Source organism: Mastomys coucha, unplaced genomic scaffold, assembly GCF_008632895.1.
Source record: "Mastomys coucha isolate ucsf_1 unplaced genomic scaffold, UCSF_Mcou_1 pScaffold3, whole genome shotgun sequence".
NCBI lineage: Eukaryota > Metazoa > Chordata > Mammalia > Rodentia > Muridae > Mastomys > Mastomys coucha.
In genome coordinates, this window is record NW_022196909.1 from 5541136 (window position 1) to 5555579 (window position 14444).

At 48.0% G+C, this 14444-nt stretch overlaps 1 protein-coding gene across 1 annotated transcript in view; it reads left to right on the top strand.

Moving 5' to 3' along the window:
• Positions 1–14444, top strand: part of Fyn (FYN proto-oncogene, Src family tyrosine kinase) — a 115871-nt gene that overhangs the window by 94251 nt on the left and 7176 nt on the right. Inside the window, exon 12 of the mRNA XM_031347233.1 lies at positions 7118–7249. Coding sequence (XP_031203093.1) covers positions 7118–7249 — 132 coding nt within the window. The remainder of the gene's footprint in view (positions 1–7117; positions 7250–14444) is intronic.

The window sequence follows — 14444 nt, forward strand, 5'->3', positions numbered from 1 at the left end:
GGACTAGGCTCGTGGTGGCCCCAGCAGGCTTGGGCTGGACTAGGCTCGTGGTGGCCCCAGCAGGCTTGTATTGACCCCTGCTGTGAGCCTTTCTCTGTCTGGGAAAGCCATGGGTCACACTGGTCCCTTCTCTGTCCCCACAGCTCCCTGCAGCTCTCACCCCAGTTGACTCCCTCCACTCCTCTGTCTCCTGAGACATCTTCTTCAAGACAAAACCACTTTTTAGCTCTATAGGAGCTAAATTCCTCCAGCTTTAGAAAATTCCTGTAGGAGGCGCCCTCTTTCTGATGACCCTGGAGAGTGCCCCACACTGCGCTTGGGGAACTCAGAAGACACCACTGGATGAGTGTGGGGGGATTCTCTGCATCCTCTTTCCCCCTTTAGAGTTTCGAAGGTCAATGCTGCTGAGGGCCTTTGTCAGAGCAGCTCCATCAAAGCATTTTCTTAGCTCTCCGCTTGTTGCTGGGCATCAGACACTCTGGGGAGACCCTGTACCTCCTGCCATCTCAAGTGACAGACAGGAAACTAACACTTGGGCTGTCAAGGGTCTGGTAAACCCAGCCTTCAAGCCAAGGCCTGCCTCACTCCAAAACTCCTTTTCTTCATTTATTTGAACTTCCTTAACTTCAGTCTTTCTCAGCGTCGCCCGTATCTGTTGAGCCTGCTTTCTACATAACCAGTCTTGCCCTTCCCTTCCCAAGAATACCACTCAGTTCCAGCTCTGCCCAGCATCGGGCTCTGCCCAGCATCGGGCTCTGCCCAGCATCGGGCTTGCCGCCGCTGCCACTCCAGAGCGGTGGGCCCCTGCCCTGGCTCTTCCTTTTACTTCATTCAGAAAGCAACCTCAGAACAAAAGGTATCTTTAGTGTTTGTGTGAGCATTTGAAACATTGTCATCACCTTAACGAGTGAAGGAGAGCCCTCTACAGGAAGCCACCAAGTCAAGACCCATTTCTGTCTCAGGGCAGTTTCGTGTCTGACCACTGGGCATGTAGCCGCTCCTTTAACTGGACTATGATTGGGACTTGGGGTGGCCCCTCCTGATGTGAATCTAAGTGGACATCTCATCCTCACTTAAAGCCGAGAGCACTAGGCCGGGTAGGCTGAGAAAAGCATCATTTGTTATACCATTATATCACCAATATTTTCTTTGTAGTTAGCTTTTATGAAGTCCTGGTCAAAGAAGATAACTTCTGTGGCCATTGGGGGTTGAGTAAGATACTGCTCAAGTAGACCTTTGTTGTTGTTGCTGTTGTTGTTGCTGCTGCTGCTGTTGCTGCTGCTGCTGTTGCTGCTGCTGCTGTTGCTGCTGCTGCTGTTGCTGTTGCCGTTGTTACCACATTTGTTGAGCAGCCTGTGGTTTTACAGCTTTAGTAAAAGTACTAGGAACACTGTTTAAGTATAGACTACCCCGACCATGAAGGTGTGCGTGGTGCCGGGAGCTGCACTTGGCAGCATGGAGCACAGGGTCTAAGTGCTCGGACCCTGCAGCCAGTCTCCTTTCACAGGTCCCTTTTCCATCCTCACATGTGTTCCTCGCCGTGTTGTTCTCTCAGCTGAAGATCAGAAACATCTGCACATGTATTCCGTGTGTCAGACGTGTGGCATACGCAGCAGGTACCCACGATCTGTTCCATAATGGTAGGCACTTGTAGTGCCCAGCATTAAATTGCCACTTCTGGTCAGGGTCATCAGACTTGAAGTCTTGAGGGGACAGAAGGCTGCAGCTAGGCAAGTGGAGGGAAAGATGGCATTTCAAACAAGCTGATACAACAGACGGGCTATGATTACCCCAGGTGTGTGGTACCTGCTACAGGAGTGAGACGCAAATGAACCTGGATTAACTGTATGTTTGCAATAGGAAAAACCAGGGCTGACTGGATATGTGGGTCCCTGGAAACCACATGGTGGATTCTGATTTAATTCAGTTGGGACCTTCCCATGTGGCTAAGGAAGTCAGAACAGGAAGCTGCAGTTTAAAAGGATTAATTGGAGGGGCACTGCTGACAGCTAGGTACCAAGGCAGGAGAACTCAGCAGAGACGATGACTGGAATCTGGGTAATTTTGAGAGACGGATCAAAGAGCAGAACCAAGGTGGTGCCAGCAAGATGACTATGGGTTAGCGCTAGAAATAGCACGGAGCGGGGGGGGGGGGGGGGGGGGGGGGGGGGGGGGGGGGGGGGGGAGTCCCAGCTTAGGTTTTCTGCCCTGAAACATAGTGACCAAACCCCAGAAAGTGGATAGAAAAACACAAACAAACAAAGGGGAGTTTGTTCCTTTCTTAGATTTGAAAAGTACAAATTTCTAACTCAGTCATTTGGTGACATTTTTTTGTCCACTACAAGACTCTCTTATAATTTGCACATAGTAAGATGATATACTGAACAATAAATTAAGCTTACAGTTGCTATACTTTAGGTAAAGCCAAGATACCCTAGAAGCCCATAAATATTTGGAAATAAAAACCCAGGAATTCAAATGAGAAACAGCTGAATGTGCCCATCCCCTCCCACACCCACACACAGCAGGAAAAATTAGTGCCGAGAGAGGACATAGTGGGGAGAGAGGAGTCCGGAACACTGAGGCCTGAATGGCACTTGTGGTTAGAGTAAGTGGAAGAAGAGAGAGACAGGGAGGAGGCTGTGCATCGAACAGATGCTAGGCCCGTGGGGAAAACTCCAGACTCGCTGTGTATGGTGAGGAGAGCAGGCCAGCTTAGCAGTGGTCAGGTGGGGTCTGGTGTTATTACTGTTCTTAGGAACAGAGCTGGATAATTGAGACCCACCATACTCCTTCCCCTGACTAGGCACACAGGTGATTATAAACCTGCTTCTGATGGAAAGGGCCAGTGCCCATCGAGCCAGAAAGGATTGCTGCCCACTGTATCTTACTGTGTCTACCGCAAGCCTCCTGTTGCTTGCTCTTTCTGCCACTAAAACCACTGCCCATCCCAGTAGCAGCCAGGAGCTGCCCCCTCCCTGTTCCTCTGAGGCAGAGCTATGGCTCCCTCTACATCTCTCAGATTCACTCAGACAGTAAGGGTTCTGAGTATTGTACGTTCGGTATTAAAATGCAGATTTTGTCAGTGTTTTAGGTTTCATTAGTGTGTGGCAGGCAGATGCTTTCCCATTGTAGTTAGCAGTTGTTAGACCCTTAAATAGCCATCCAGATGATGACAGACATGACACTAGGACTGTCACCAAGAACAAGGGAAGACACCCCAGAGACAAGAGACCAGATAAATTGCCCGAAAGAAACCTTGGCTAGTCAGCATGATGGAGGTGGGGGACGGTAGCCACAGGGTGGCAGTGAGCTGTTTTCTCTCTGGGAGCTGCCTCCTTCCAAGTCTCTAAGCTTTCTGACTTGGCCCAAGTGAAGCACTCACTCCAGTCCCTACCAGAACCCCTTGTGGGGCTGTGTACCCTGTTGCTGGGTGACCTTAGACAGACCCTTCTCGCCTGGGGTTTTACCCCTGCATCCTGCATACCCATATGCAGAGAGACCAGGAGAAACCAGCTGCCTAACACTCCACTCTCAGAACCACACGGTAGGGCCAGTAACTTTGTACTCTCTGGAGGGAGCTAAGACAGCAGCAAATAGAAGTATCCAGAAGAGAAGGAAACTAAGCACTGATCAGTTCTTTTCAGCAATAGTTTGTCATTGCTTCAGTTTAACCTTTTGTCTTGGAAAAGAAAACATTAATTTTCTCTTTTAAAAAATCTGAAAACCAATACAAACAAACAAACAAAAACTCCACCTTTAGTCCTGCCAAGGCAGAGGCTGGTGGGTCTCTTGAGTTGAAGACCAGTTTGGTATACATTGTGACTTCCAGAACAGCAAGAGTGGCACAGAGACACCCTGTCTCGATAAACAAACCAAATTTCTGTTGGGGCTGGAGAGATGGCTCACAGTTCAGGCTCCAGAAGACCTCAGATCGGTTCCAGTACCAAAGTCAAGTGGATTTACAACTTCCTGGGACTCAGACTCCAAGTGACTCCACACTCTCCGTCAGCCTCAGAGGGCACTGGCACACAAGTACATAGACTTACACACAAATAACATTTTTTTTTTTTTTTGGTTTTTCGAGACAGGGTTTCTCTGTGTAGTCCTGGCTGTCCTGGAACTCACTCTGTAGACCAGGCTGGCCTCGATCTCAGAAATCCACCAGCCTCTGCCTCCCAAGTGCTGGAATTAAAGGCGTGTGCTACCACTGCCTGGCATAATTTTTTAAGTTTGTGTTGAAGGTAGTTACTAGAAATATGGACAAAGCCATTCTTTAATTTTTATCCTTTTAAATACTTGTTGCTTGGAGTGAAAAATATTTTATATCTTACAAAGCAATAATGCAAAACAACTGTCCGTAAGTCCTCTAATCCATCAAAACGCATACCTACAAATTACTTCATTATGCAGACTGGGTTCTTTTATGTAAATTTTTACATATCTTTTTTTTTTTGTCATTGTTTTGTTTTTGTTTTTCAAGACATGATTTCTCTGTGTAACAGCCTGGGTTCCTAGAACTCGCTCTGTAGACCAGGCTGGTCTAGAACTCACAGAGAGCCCGTGCCTCTGCCTCCCAGGTGCCGAGATTAAAGACATGTGCCACCATTGCCTGGTTTAATATCGTTATTGAACCTTATAAAATGAGAAAAATGAGAAAGCAGATTAGCATAGCTGGCTGATGTGTTTACTTTTTAAAACCCGGAATCTTAAAAAAAAAATCTTTGCTTAGAAAATCCAAGTGAAAGCCAGATTACCACATCTGTAATCCCAGGACTCAGGCAGCAGAGGCAGGAAGGACTAGGAGTTGATCACAGCATCTTCAGCTACATGAGACTGTCTCAAAGAAAGAAGACCAAGACACCTGTGTAAATCGTGTGTAGTTTACTGCCAGGACCCCGTCCACTCACCAGTGTTGTATGAATCCGAGGACTGCCAGGACCCCATCCACTGACCAGTGTGGCAGGAGTCCGAGGACTGCCAGGACCCCATCCACTGACCAGTGTTGCGTGAGTCCGAGGACCGAAGGATTATTTTCCAGCCGTTTATGGTACAGGATTTTTTCTGCACACCAGAGAGAGAAATAGTCCCATTGTACTTTAGATGTTGTCAGATTGTAAAGCCATGGAGTTGCTCTAAATGAGGATGTGTTTAATATTCACCCATCCATTCATTTATTTGTGAACGAGTGAATCCCAGCTGAGGTTCGTTCCTGGGCAGCCCTCTCTTGACACTGAGGAAAACCTGTCCCCCTGATCCCAGTGACTTGGAGTTGCAGCTGCATGGACAGAATGCCCAAGGACAGAAAGCTGTGTGAAGATTGCTTTTAACGAAATTTTAAAACAAAATGACTGCTCAGAGAACCCCAGATCATGCAGGCGATTACCAGCAAGCACTTAAGGGAAGCGAGAAACAAACTCACTTTAAGTGGAATGCGTAAGCGTGAAAGAGACACTCGCCTGCTCCAGAGTTAGGGTGAGATGCCACAGAGGGAAATCGTAGGATTTTCTTCAGTTTTGATTTCACACTGGCAAAAAAGAGATGGAGAAGAAAACTGCATTGCTGGAAAAAGCCAGGGTATATTTGTTAACATTGTTATGGTGTACTGTATTTAAAACAAAAATGTTATTGCTGTAATTTATCATGTCTGGCTATTAAAACCTCCATAATTTAAAGGTTTTCATCATTTGCCACTGTTGCACGGTGACTTTTCATAGATGATGCTTGACAATTCTGATTTCTATCAGCCTTCGTATGCTTTCTAGCACCTCCTAAGCATAGTCAGTATGGTTTAGCATGTTATTGTTTGCATAACTAATACAAAATCCTTGTATTTTTTCCTTTAGTCTGTTCAAGAAGTGCCCAGAACTGCTTTAGAGTTGCTGACCCTGGCATGAAAACGCAGGCTGCTAGGTCCATCTTAATTTGTCCACATCTTTCTAACAGTGTGACGAGCAGGGTGGCCTGTGCCTGTCCTTTAGATGTGGAAAAAGAGGATCCTTCTAATGATCAGAGACACTTGAAAGATGTAGTCCTTCTGTCTTTGAAATGAGTTTAAAGTGTGTGTGTGTGTCCATTTGAATAAGAATGCCCCCATAGGCTCATATATTTACATGCTTAGCCATCAGACTCTTAAGCTGTCATCAAGGCATGCCCTGTCCAAAGTGTTATTCACTTGAACCTTCTCTGACTGGTAGGAGAAAGGAAGGAAGGAAGAAGGTGGTCACACAGTGCAGAATAAAAACATCCCAGGAATAAAGATGACTACCATGGAGAGATGGGTAGGAGGAAGTGAGAAATTATTTATTATACATAAGTACACTGTAGCTGTCTTCCGGCACACCAGAAGAAGGCATCATATCACATTACAGGTGGTTGTGAGCCACCATGTGGTTGTTGGGATTTGAACTCAGGACCTCTGGAAGTCAGTGCTCTTACCCACTGAGCCATCTCCCCAGCTCCAAAGGAAAGCATGGTTTTCGGTTCAGAAGTTTAGTTCATTATCATCATGGTGGGAAGCATGGTGGTGTGCAGTCAGGTACGGTACTGGAGAGGTAGCTGAGAGTTCTACATCCAGATCCACAGGCAGCAGGAAGAGTGCCACTAGCCTGCCTTGTGCTTCTGAAACCTCAAAGCTGAGTGACACGCTACAGTCAGTAAGGCCACACCTACTGAGGTCACGCCTCCTAATCTTTATAAGTAGTGCCACTCCCTTCTGACTAAGCAATCAAAGGTAGGAACCTCTGGGAGCCATTCACACACCACACACACACACACACACACACACACACACACACACACACACACACACACACACAGTTCCTAAATCACAAGTCCGGAATCATTCTCCAGATCAAGTACGTACCATTCAGTGTGATCATGGAATCCTGTTCAAGAAGCTAGGTCTTCTCTTTACTGACATATCAAGGGTTTTGAAACCCAACTCTTCGAAGGGAGATTTAAAGTGATTTGCTTCAAGTGACTGAGCCAGGCCCACACCTGCTATTCCTTCCCCATCTCCTTCCTGACCTCCTGCAAATGGCTTTCCAAGTCTGTGTCTTCCCTCTTCACCCAGCATAGGTGGATCAGCCCGAGTAACCAGGTCTTCGTTCTGCAGGTGCAAAGTTTCCCATTAAGTGGACAGCCCCTGAAGCGGCCCTGTATGGGAGGTTCACCATCAAGTCTGACGTGTGGTCTTTTGGAATCTTACTCACAGAGCTGGTCACCAAAGGAAGAGTGCCGTACCCAGGTAAGAGCAGACCCGAGAAATGGGTGTCTGCTGGCTTCTAGTTTAACTTCATTTCCCAGGAGTCTTGCCCAGCTGCCTTCCTAAGCCCTGTGCTCAGCCTTCTGCCAAGGTATTTAGCCAGGGGAATGCAGAACTAAGAGTTGCCGTGACCTGTACACCACATTCAATGTGCTAAGCAGCTGCTATAAATGTTCCAGTCCCCACAAATCATGGAATCTGTCCTGTCTCAGTAGGTGCATGTGTCATGGCTCCCACAGCAGAAATGTCACTGGCAGAGCCTGTGCCCAAGTGGAGCTTGTAGACATGTCTGGGAAAGAGAAGGAGAAAAGTTCCTCTTGCTTTTTGGTCACACTGTGGCTCTGACACACAGAGCAGATCGGGCAGGAAGCTGCCAGGACCTGTTCTCTCTGAGGCTCCAGCTCAGATGGCCCCAGAGCAGAGGTCCAGGAAAGGAGTGTGGCTGACCAGCCCATCCTCTGACTGCTGCTGAATGGCCAAGATACACAAAGGGAGTGTATTAGGAAGGAGCAGGAGCCTCTGGGAGAGAGCCTGCAGTTGTTCTGGACTAGCAGTCCTCCTCTGAAGAAGCTGTGGGCTAAGGTTATCCATGCTTAAATTCATTAACTTAGCCAGACGGAGACAGAAAGGACACGCGCCATTTCGCCTCCACACTTTACTGGTTTCAGCGCAGGGACGATCTGCTTTGTGAAATGTTAAGGACATATTTTTCAGTTACTGCTGAGCAAAGAAAGAGCATAGCTGGCTCACACTCTTCATTCCCTGCTTTTTAAAAAGAAAGAAAAGAAAAAGCCCACAGTGATGGAACCGATAGTAGAGATTAATGAGGAATGTAGGTCTCTTGCAAATCCTGGGCTTGTAATCATATCTCTGCAGTCAGAAGAGCCAGCAAGAGCCGATTAATTTGTAATCCCTTTGTTCATTTTGTCTGATTGTTTCTGGCCATCGTCAGAGAACAGAGAAGTGTTCATAAAGAGCCCCTCTGTCTAGGCTTAGTACAGCCTCAAGACCTCTAAGGGGGGAAGGTTGGCACTGAGGCAGGATTAACAAATGCCAGGCTCTGAAGCCCCAGCCCAGCACTGGGAGGTGTGGGTGTGTAAGTCTTCTTTATGATGCTGCTGCTGCTGCAGTGGCTGCTGCTTCCAGCATGCACAAGTGGGCAGACACTCTGGGAATAGTCAACGGGCAGAGAAGAAAGGGCTGCCCAGGAGGGGGTGGGGCCCAGCATGGGTGCTTTTGAATTGCTTCTCAAGGATGAAAATATATCATCTCCAGGTTTTAAAAATGAGAAGGCACTTTAAAAAAATTATTATTGTCTACATTTTGAACTAATTTCTTCCTGATCTCCCCAGGTTTATAGACACCCGGTGTGCTAAAAGCAATCACAGGAAAAGGTTAATGTTGTTTTGCATTTCCGTGAAGCCTTCTCTCCCAGTAACACAAAGCTGCTTTTTGTTCCTGGGTCACACACACAGAGGCCAAGACAAAGGGGGGGGGGTGCTGGGGGCTCAGAAGAGGAAGTACTTAGAGACCAAGGTTGTGTCAGGTTGGATTTTAGCACAAAGAACATAACCTAGGTTTACAAGTTAGAGTGGATGCATTCACTCAGCATCATTCTCTGAGAGCCAGCCTAGCATTTGCTTGCTGGGGAAATAGCACAAATGAGCCATTCAGCTCTCAGGTGGCACTGATGAGCTCCTGTCCCAGAGCAGGTACTGTTCAAGCTGGAGGGGAGATGGTGAGCCCATAAATAGTCGTGCGCTCGCCGAGCTCCACTGTCGGGAGAGTATTTGTGCCGTGTTTATGGAGGATAGATTACTTAGATGTACGTACTGTGTGTGCTCCCCAACCTTAGTTCTCATTATATGGCAGAAGTGGGGACAAAAGATAGGCCCTTCTTTGAGAGACCCATGAAGAAAGCAGAGGAGTTAAGTGAGAACTGGTCTACATAGTGTATTTATTATGCCTGTAAGCAAATGTTGGTCTGTCATAGACTTCCATGACAGCACCTGTCTGCGGGGGCCACAGGGAAGGGAGAAGGCAAGTAAATAAGACCATGGAGAGCAAGAGGCTTGCCCACAGTGAACATGAGTCCTGCCTGTCACCCAGAAAAGCTGCAAACACTCGACTGAGTATAAGGAGCTATAGGGAGGGTCTGAGACGATGGATCAGGTGGCATGCTTGATAGTCTTAGAAAGAGGACGGAGCCACTTGTGAGGGGCCTGTGTGCTCTGGGAAGAGACATTGGAGCCTGGCAGGTTGACTTGATAGCCCGGGGAGCTGCCTGCAACACAGAGGCCATCCCAGACCTGTTCTCCTAGCCACGGACACTGCTTAGCTTTATTTTGTAACTCAGCTATTCAGTTGGACTTCTGAATGTGACAGAAACTCTTAAGGGTGAAGCTTCTGCAGAGAGATTGCAATTACAGGATTGCTAACCTAGCAGAGGATAGCAGTTCCAGGACATAAACTGTTTCATTAAGCATTGTCCACATGTCACCATGGTTGTTGGTATAGCTGTACTGACGGACTGAGGGCTCATCTTGCTTCAGCTCTCCTGCACTGGATCTCTCATTCCCCACTGGTAGGATCCAGGAGGAAGTCCAGGTCTCTGTTTATCAGACACTTCCATTATGCACTTTGAGACAATAATTTCTCAGTTGCCTAGAATGTATAGTCAAGTAATTCTCTTCTCAAGAACAGTAGGTGGTGGTAAACTTTCCCGAGTTCTTTCATACCTGTGAATGGCCTTTTGTCCCCGCGTCACATAGGAAAGCGCTCTGGCTCGTACGTGACAGAAAGGAGATGGGGGCTGACTTATTAAATGAGCTTGGCAAAGCTTCCCAGACATTTCCACCTAGCACAGAAGTCAGTGCAGAAGTGAGCCTCAGAAAAGAACTGAGAGTGATGCTAGAGGCGTGGCCAGACGAAGGGCAGCCTAGCACTGAGTAGGTGCTGCTGTGTACTGAGGCTGCCCTCACTACACTGACCGGAGACAGAGGAAGGAAAGGAGAACACACGGAAACTGAGCAAGGCCTTGAAGCTGTTGTCCTGAGGTTCAAGAGAGCTGGCCAGGTACCCATCTGCTTCCAAGATGGGTAACAGAGACGGGCACTATTACAAAGCACATCTGTCTGCTGCAGCCCGATCAGTTGCACCATCCTTGCTGGAGTCCAGCCTGCTTTCTGTATGCAGGGCTCTAAGTGTTCTTTGTATCAAGATTAGAACTGTGTTTGGGCTAAGGGATTGTTGTATGTGAAAAGCAGTAATGCTGGCGCCAGAGCTGTTTCCTGAGCTTGGTGCATGAAATCATAGCTATGCATTTCAGCATTACATTTCACCTCTAGAAGCTTTCTCAAATTCTTTCCCCCTCTGCCTTCACCGCCCCTGCCTGTATCAAGCTGTCACCACTGGGTGGTGACCTCCTAATGGAACTTCCTGCCCCTGGTCTCTCCCTTCCTCCCCTCGTCCTCCACCATTCTGTCATTGTCGCCAGCAGAAATGTTATCCTGGAAACAGATGAATTATGTCACTCTGGTCGCGGTTAAAGATGCCCAGGGCTCCCCTTGCCCTCCAGATAGCTCCAGAAGGCTGCACCTTGCAGAGCTTTATCAGCTCTTCTTCATTCAGTCCACAGATATTTATTGAATGCCTACTATGTATTGAGTGCTTTTCCAGACGCAAGGATTATAGCAGTGAAGTAACGTGAGAATTCCTGCCCTCAGGAACTTTTTTTTTTTTCTTGAAGAAGATAGGCAATACAAACCAATGAACTACACTCATCCTGGCTTAAGTAGCATTGAGTGGAACAAAAGAGGAGTGTGGTTAGGAGATGGTGACAGTGGAAGTCACTAAGAGGTCCTCGCTGAGTATAACTCTGATAGGAGCTGACTTGGGTCAGATGGGTGTCTAGGGGCCGTGTGCACACCTACCTGGTGGCCAGGGAGCTGGAGGCTGGGAATGATGGCAGGGGCGTCTTGCCGGGTTGTAAGCAAGCATGCTTTTACTCTTTTTGTTGGGGTTTAGTTTTGAGCTTGTATCTAGTTACAATGTTTCTCCTTTGCCTTTCCTCCTTCTAAACCTTCCCAGTTGCCCCTCCCTACTCTTTCAAATTCACAGCCTCTTTTTTCATCAGTTGATATTGCAGGCATAGATGTATCTGTGTATATATGCATACATATATTTTTAAATATAGCCTATTGAGTCTGTACAGCGTTACTTGTGTCACAGTTTTGGAGCTGACCACTCCACACTAAATGACTGGTTGGTGTGGTTTCCCTGGGGAGGGCAACCTCTCTCGCTCCAGCTTCACTCGGTTGCCTATCGTTTTTGCGTAGGGTTCAAGCCTCATTGGGCTTTTTCCCATCCGGTTGGCATGTCCATTGTTACCCTCCTAGTTCAGCTCGCGTTTAGGCAGTGGTGTTGCTGAGACTGTACAGGTGTAGCTTCTGATGTTATTAGGAAACAAAGCTTCACAGAACTCCCGTCCCTTGGCTCTGACAATCCTTCTGCCCCCTCTTTGCAGTGTCCCAAGCCTTAGGTGTCGTTGTGTATGGTAGATGTGAATGAATATACTCTTAATGTATGTGAAGTGAGCAATGCTGAGGGGGAGATCTGACTCAGGATGTCTCTGCTGTCTCTCTCCCTTTACATCTTGGACACACCAAGAAATTTGTTTATGACAGGGTCTCATTGTATTAGCCTAGAAGTGACTACGAAGACCAAGCTGACCTCAAACTTGCAGAGGTCTATCTGCCTGCCTCTGTCTCCCAAGCGCTAGGATTAAAGGTGTGCCCGGGATGCCCAGCTAGGATTAAAGGTGTGCCCTGGGGTGCCCAGCTAGGATTAAAGGTGTGCCCTGGGGTGCCCAGAACGTTTCTCTCTCCTTCTGTCTGGAAATCCCAGCAGCTCTGCCTCCTTGAGGGAGACAGCATCTTCCATGTTCTCATTCCCTGCAGTGTCTGCCCACAGTACTCTGTAGAAGCAGATACGGGAGTGTGTGAATAAAAGGGGAGAAAATTGAATTAAAAAAAAAAAAAGAAGACTCACAGGTTTTTACACATTTTTAAAGCTGAGCTTCTAACTCTGCTCGGTCATCTTCACATATGGCTGACACGGGGTGAGTGTTCCCAGCCGCAAGGTAGCCTCTATCCCCAAAGTTCTGGGAAGTTGACACCCCCCCCCCCCCGTGTTCAGATTTCGTATTCCAGTAACCCAACAGGCAGAATGTCCTGGCTATGCTGTACCGTGTCCTGGCCATGCTGTGCCCTGCGTGGCCCTTGACTGAACACCTGCTCGTGTGCTGGCAGGATCTGGCAGGACCTGGCAGAGCAGGACTGTTCTCTTAAGCAAATCTGTTTATCCGTGCATCTGAAGCGCCCTCAAATTGTTCAGCAAGTGTCAGCTGCTTGACTTCCTTAGGCTGACCAGTCACTTGGTAATGACCTGGAGAGGTAAGGTGAGCCAGCAAAGCGCCCGCTCTGTCCCCACCCCGTGTGATCACATACCATACAGACAGGCATTCTTGTGTTCAAGCTGCTGACAGGAGTAGACTCCCTCAAGGAGGCAAGTGTGGACTTTCTAGATCGAGGGGCGTGAGAGACAGTCTGGAGACAAGCACCCTGTGCGGAGCCTGCAAGGTCGTCTGCCTTCCTGGCCAAAGCCCTTCCATTCACTGTGTTCCTTCGGAGAGCACAGAATGCTGTCACCTCCCCTGCAAGGTTTCTTTTGGCCGACACGGCTGATAAGAGGAAGAGGGGATATGACGCTGTGCATGAAGCCAGAGGGCATGGGAAGGAGCGGCCTCCCAGCACACCTGAGCGCGGCCTCCCAGCACACCTGAGCGCAGCACAGTCTGTCTTAGCTGTGGTCAGGCCCCTGCCTCCCACGCTGGCACCTTCACCCTCTTTTTTTCACTTCTCTCTTCAGAGGACAGAGGAGTTCTTTATAACACTGTATTATCAAAAGCTCAGGCCTGTAATCCCAGCACTTGGGAGACAGGAGCAGGGGAATTACTGTCAGTTTGAGGTCAGCCTGGGCTACGTAGCAAGACCTTGTCTCCAAAAATAAAGAAAAAGAAAAGCCCAAAAAGTATAATGCTGCATTACCCACTTGAGATCACCTGTGCGGGCTGCGGCTCTCCCGGCTGGCATTTCCGATTTTATTAATGTAGTGGTTTTAATAAAAACAGCTGCCCCGGGTGATTGGTGAGATGGGCAACAGTAAACAAAGCTAGTAATGATTGTATCTTCTCAGGGTCAGTCCTTCATTTCCATCCGTACCCTCTGGTCAACATCCCTCGCCCCACATTTGTACTCTTATCCATGAAGTGGCTCTCAAAGCCTCCTGGTTGTTCCTGTAAGATAAGGGGAAGCACTGGATAATCTGATAACACATTCGATGGTGCACTGCAGGCTCACTGAGCAAGCACCATTAACTCTGCCATCCTGTCTCTCAGCACCCGTGTGGCAGCTCTCAACCGCGAGCAGACAGATGGGTTTTTAAAAGAGCTTATACAGGGAAGCAAGGGGCGTCAGACAGAAGGCCTCGTCCGTACACAATATAGTATCATTCTCTTTGAATGAAAAGCTCAGCTCGAAAAAGAAATTTGGTATCAGATAACCCGGGTATCATCCCCATTATTATAACATTTATTTACACAGTGCAGATGTCCAGATTCCCACAGCCATGATAAAGTCCATGCATGACTAGAAAATAAACCCCTAACTGCAGGTGTGCTGCCCTGAGGTCCTTTGAGAAGCCACACAAATGGGAAGCAGTGAAGTGTTAGTATTTCCTTGGTGAGGCCTTGTCCCAAGACCTTGTCCTAAGCAACTGTCCTCAGGTGACGGGTAAGGTGTTCTGTTCACAAAAGGAGACGCTGAGGCTGGGACAGATCAAGTCCCCTGCCAAGAGGTACAGAGTCGAGAAGTGACATCTGTTCAGTGTTCTGCCTGTGGAAGTGACTTGTTCCTTCCCTCAAGAGCCGGAAAGAAAAGCAGGAAGGGTCTCCTGAGTTCTCGGACAGCTCAAGGAATAATACTGATGCCTGCAAAAAGAGGGGAGGCAAGGGCCCAACGGATAAGGGGAAAGAGGACATGTGTACGTATGACAGTCCAGGTGGGCATGTGTACATACGACAGTCCAGGTGGGCATGTGTACATACGACAGTCCAGGT